The 1,095-nt window shown below is 39.1% G+C and overlaps 1 protein-coding gene across 1 annotated transcript in view; it reads left to right on the forward strand.

The window, feature by feature from the left end:
* Positions 1-1,095, forward strand: part of GHITM (growth hormone inducible transmembrane protein) — a 14,739-nt gene that overhangs the window by 10,947 nt on the left and 2,697 nt on the right. The window contains exon 8 of the mRNA XM_008593516.1: positions 131-302. Coding sequence (XP_008591738.1) covers positions 131-302 — 172 coding nt within the window. The remainder of the gene's footprint in view (positions 1-130; positions 303-1,095) is intronic.

The raw sequence follows: 1,095 nt of genomic DNA on the forward strand, positions 1-1,095 counted from the left end.
TATCTTCTTACCTGCACAGTATACCAAAGAAACTTTTTTTGGAGTAATATAAATTATAAATTCAGCTATAGAAAAGTCCTTTTCTGAAAAAGAAAATCTTAATTTTTTTCTTTTCCCACTTTGATTTCAGGATCTATGTTTCTTCCACCTACCACTGTGGCTGGTGCCACTCTGTACTCAGTGGCAATGTATGGAGGATTAGTTCTCTTCAGCATGTTCCTTCTGTATGATACCCAGAAAGTAATCAAGCGTGCAGAGACAGTACCAGTGTATGGAGTTAAAAAATATGATCCCATCAATTCGTAAGTAAACTTTAATGTTATTATTCTGTTACATGAGAATGTTTGTGTGTGTTTGACCTATTTTGTTTTATGGCTGTGTTAGTTTCCTAGAGCTACCATAACAAAGTTATCACCAGCTGGGTGACTTAAAACAACGGAACTTTATTCTGTCACAGTTCTGGAGGCCAGAAGTCGGAAATCAGGGTGTTGGCAGGATTGGTACCTTCTGAGAGCACATACGTTCCATGTCTCTCTCTTAGCTTCTTGTTACTGCTGGCAGTCCTTGGCTTGTAGATGCATCACTTCGGTCTCTGCCTCCATTGTCGGTTGGCGTTCTTCCTGTGTCTTCTGCTTTTCTTATATGGCTGTGAGTCATATAGGATTAAGGGCCCATCCTTCTCCAGCGTGACCTCATCCTAACTTCCAAACTCATATCTTAATTACGTCTGTGAAGACCTTATTTCCAAGTAAGGTCACATTCACAGGTACCGGGGTTTAATATTTAAACATTCTTTGGCGGGGGGTGGGAAGGGACACAGTTCAGCCCTCAACAATGGCTTTAGCAACTTTTACCACTTTATTTCTGTTGCAGTATGATCTACTCTCTCTAAACTGTACGTCCAGAAAAACCTGTGATTATATTGCAACTAAGTGTAATGTTTAGGTATTTATTCAATTAATTCAGAGTATTTTACCTGTTTTTGTTAGACTTATGGTGCAATAATGTGCTCTTGATTTTTTTGTTGTTGTTGATTTTTTTTTTTTTGCCTTTTTGTGACTGGTAAGGGGATCGCAACCCTTGGCTTGGTGTCGC

Source organism: Galeopterus variegatus, unplaced genomic scaffold (assembly GCF_000696425.1).
Source record: "Galeopterus variegatus unplaced genomic scaffold, G_variegatus-3.0.2 Scaffold9290, whole genome shotgun sequence".
NCBI classification, from domain to species: Eukaryota; Metazoa; Chordata; class Mammalia; order Dermoptera; family Cynocephalidae; genus Galeopterus; species Galeopterus variegatus.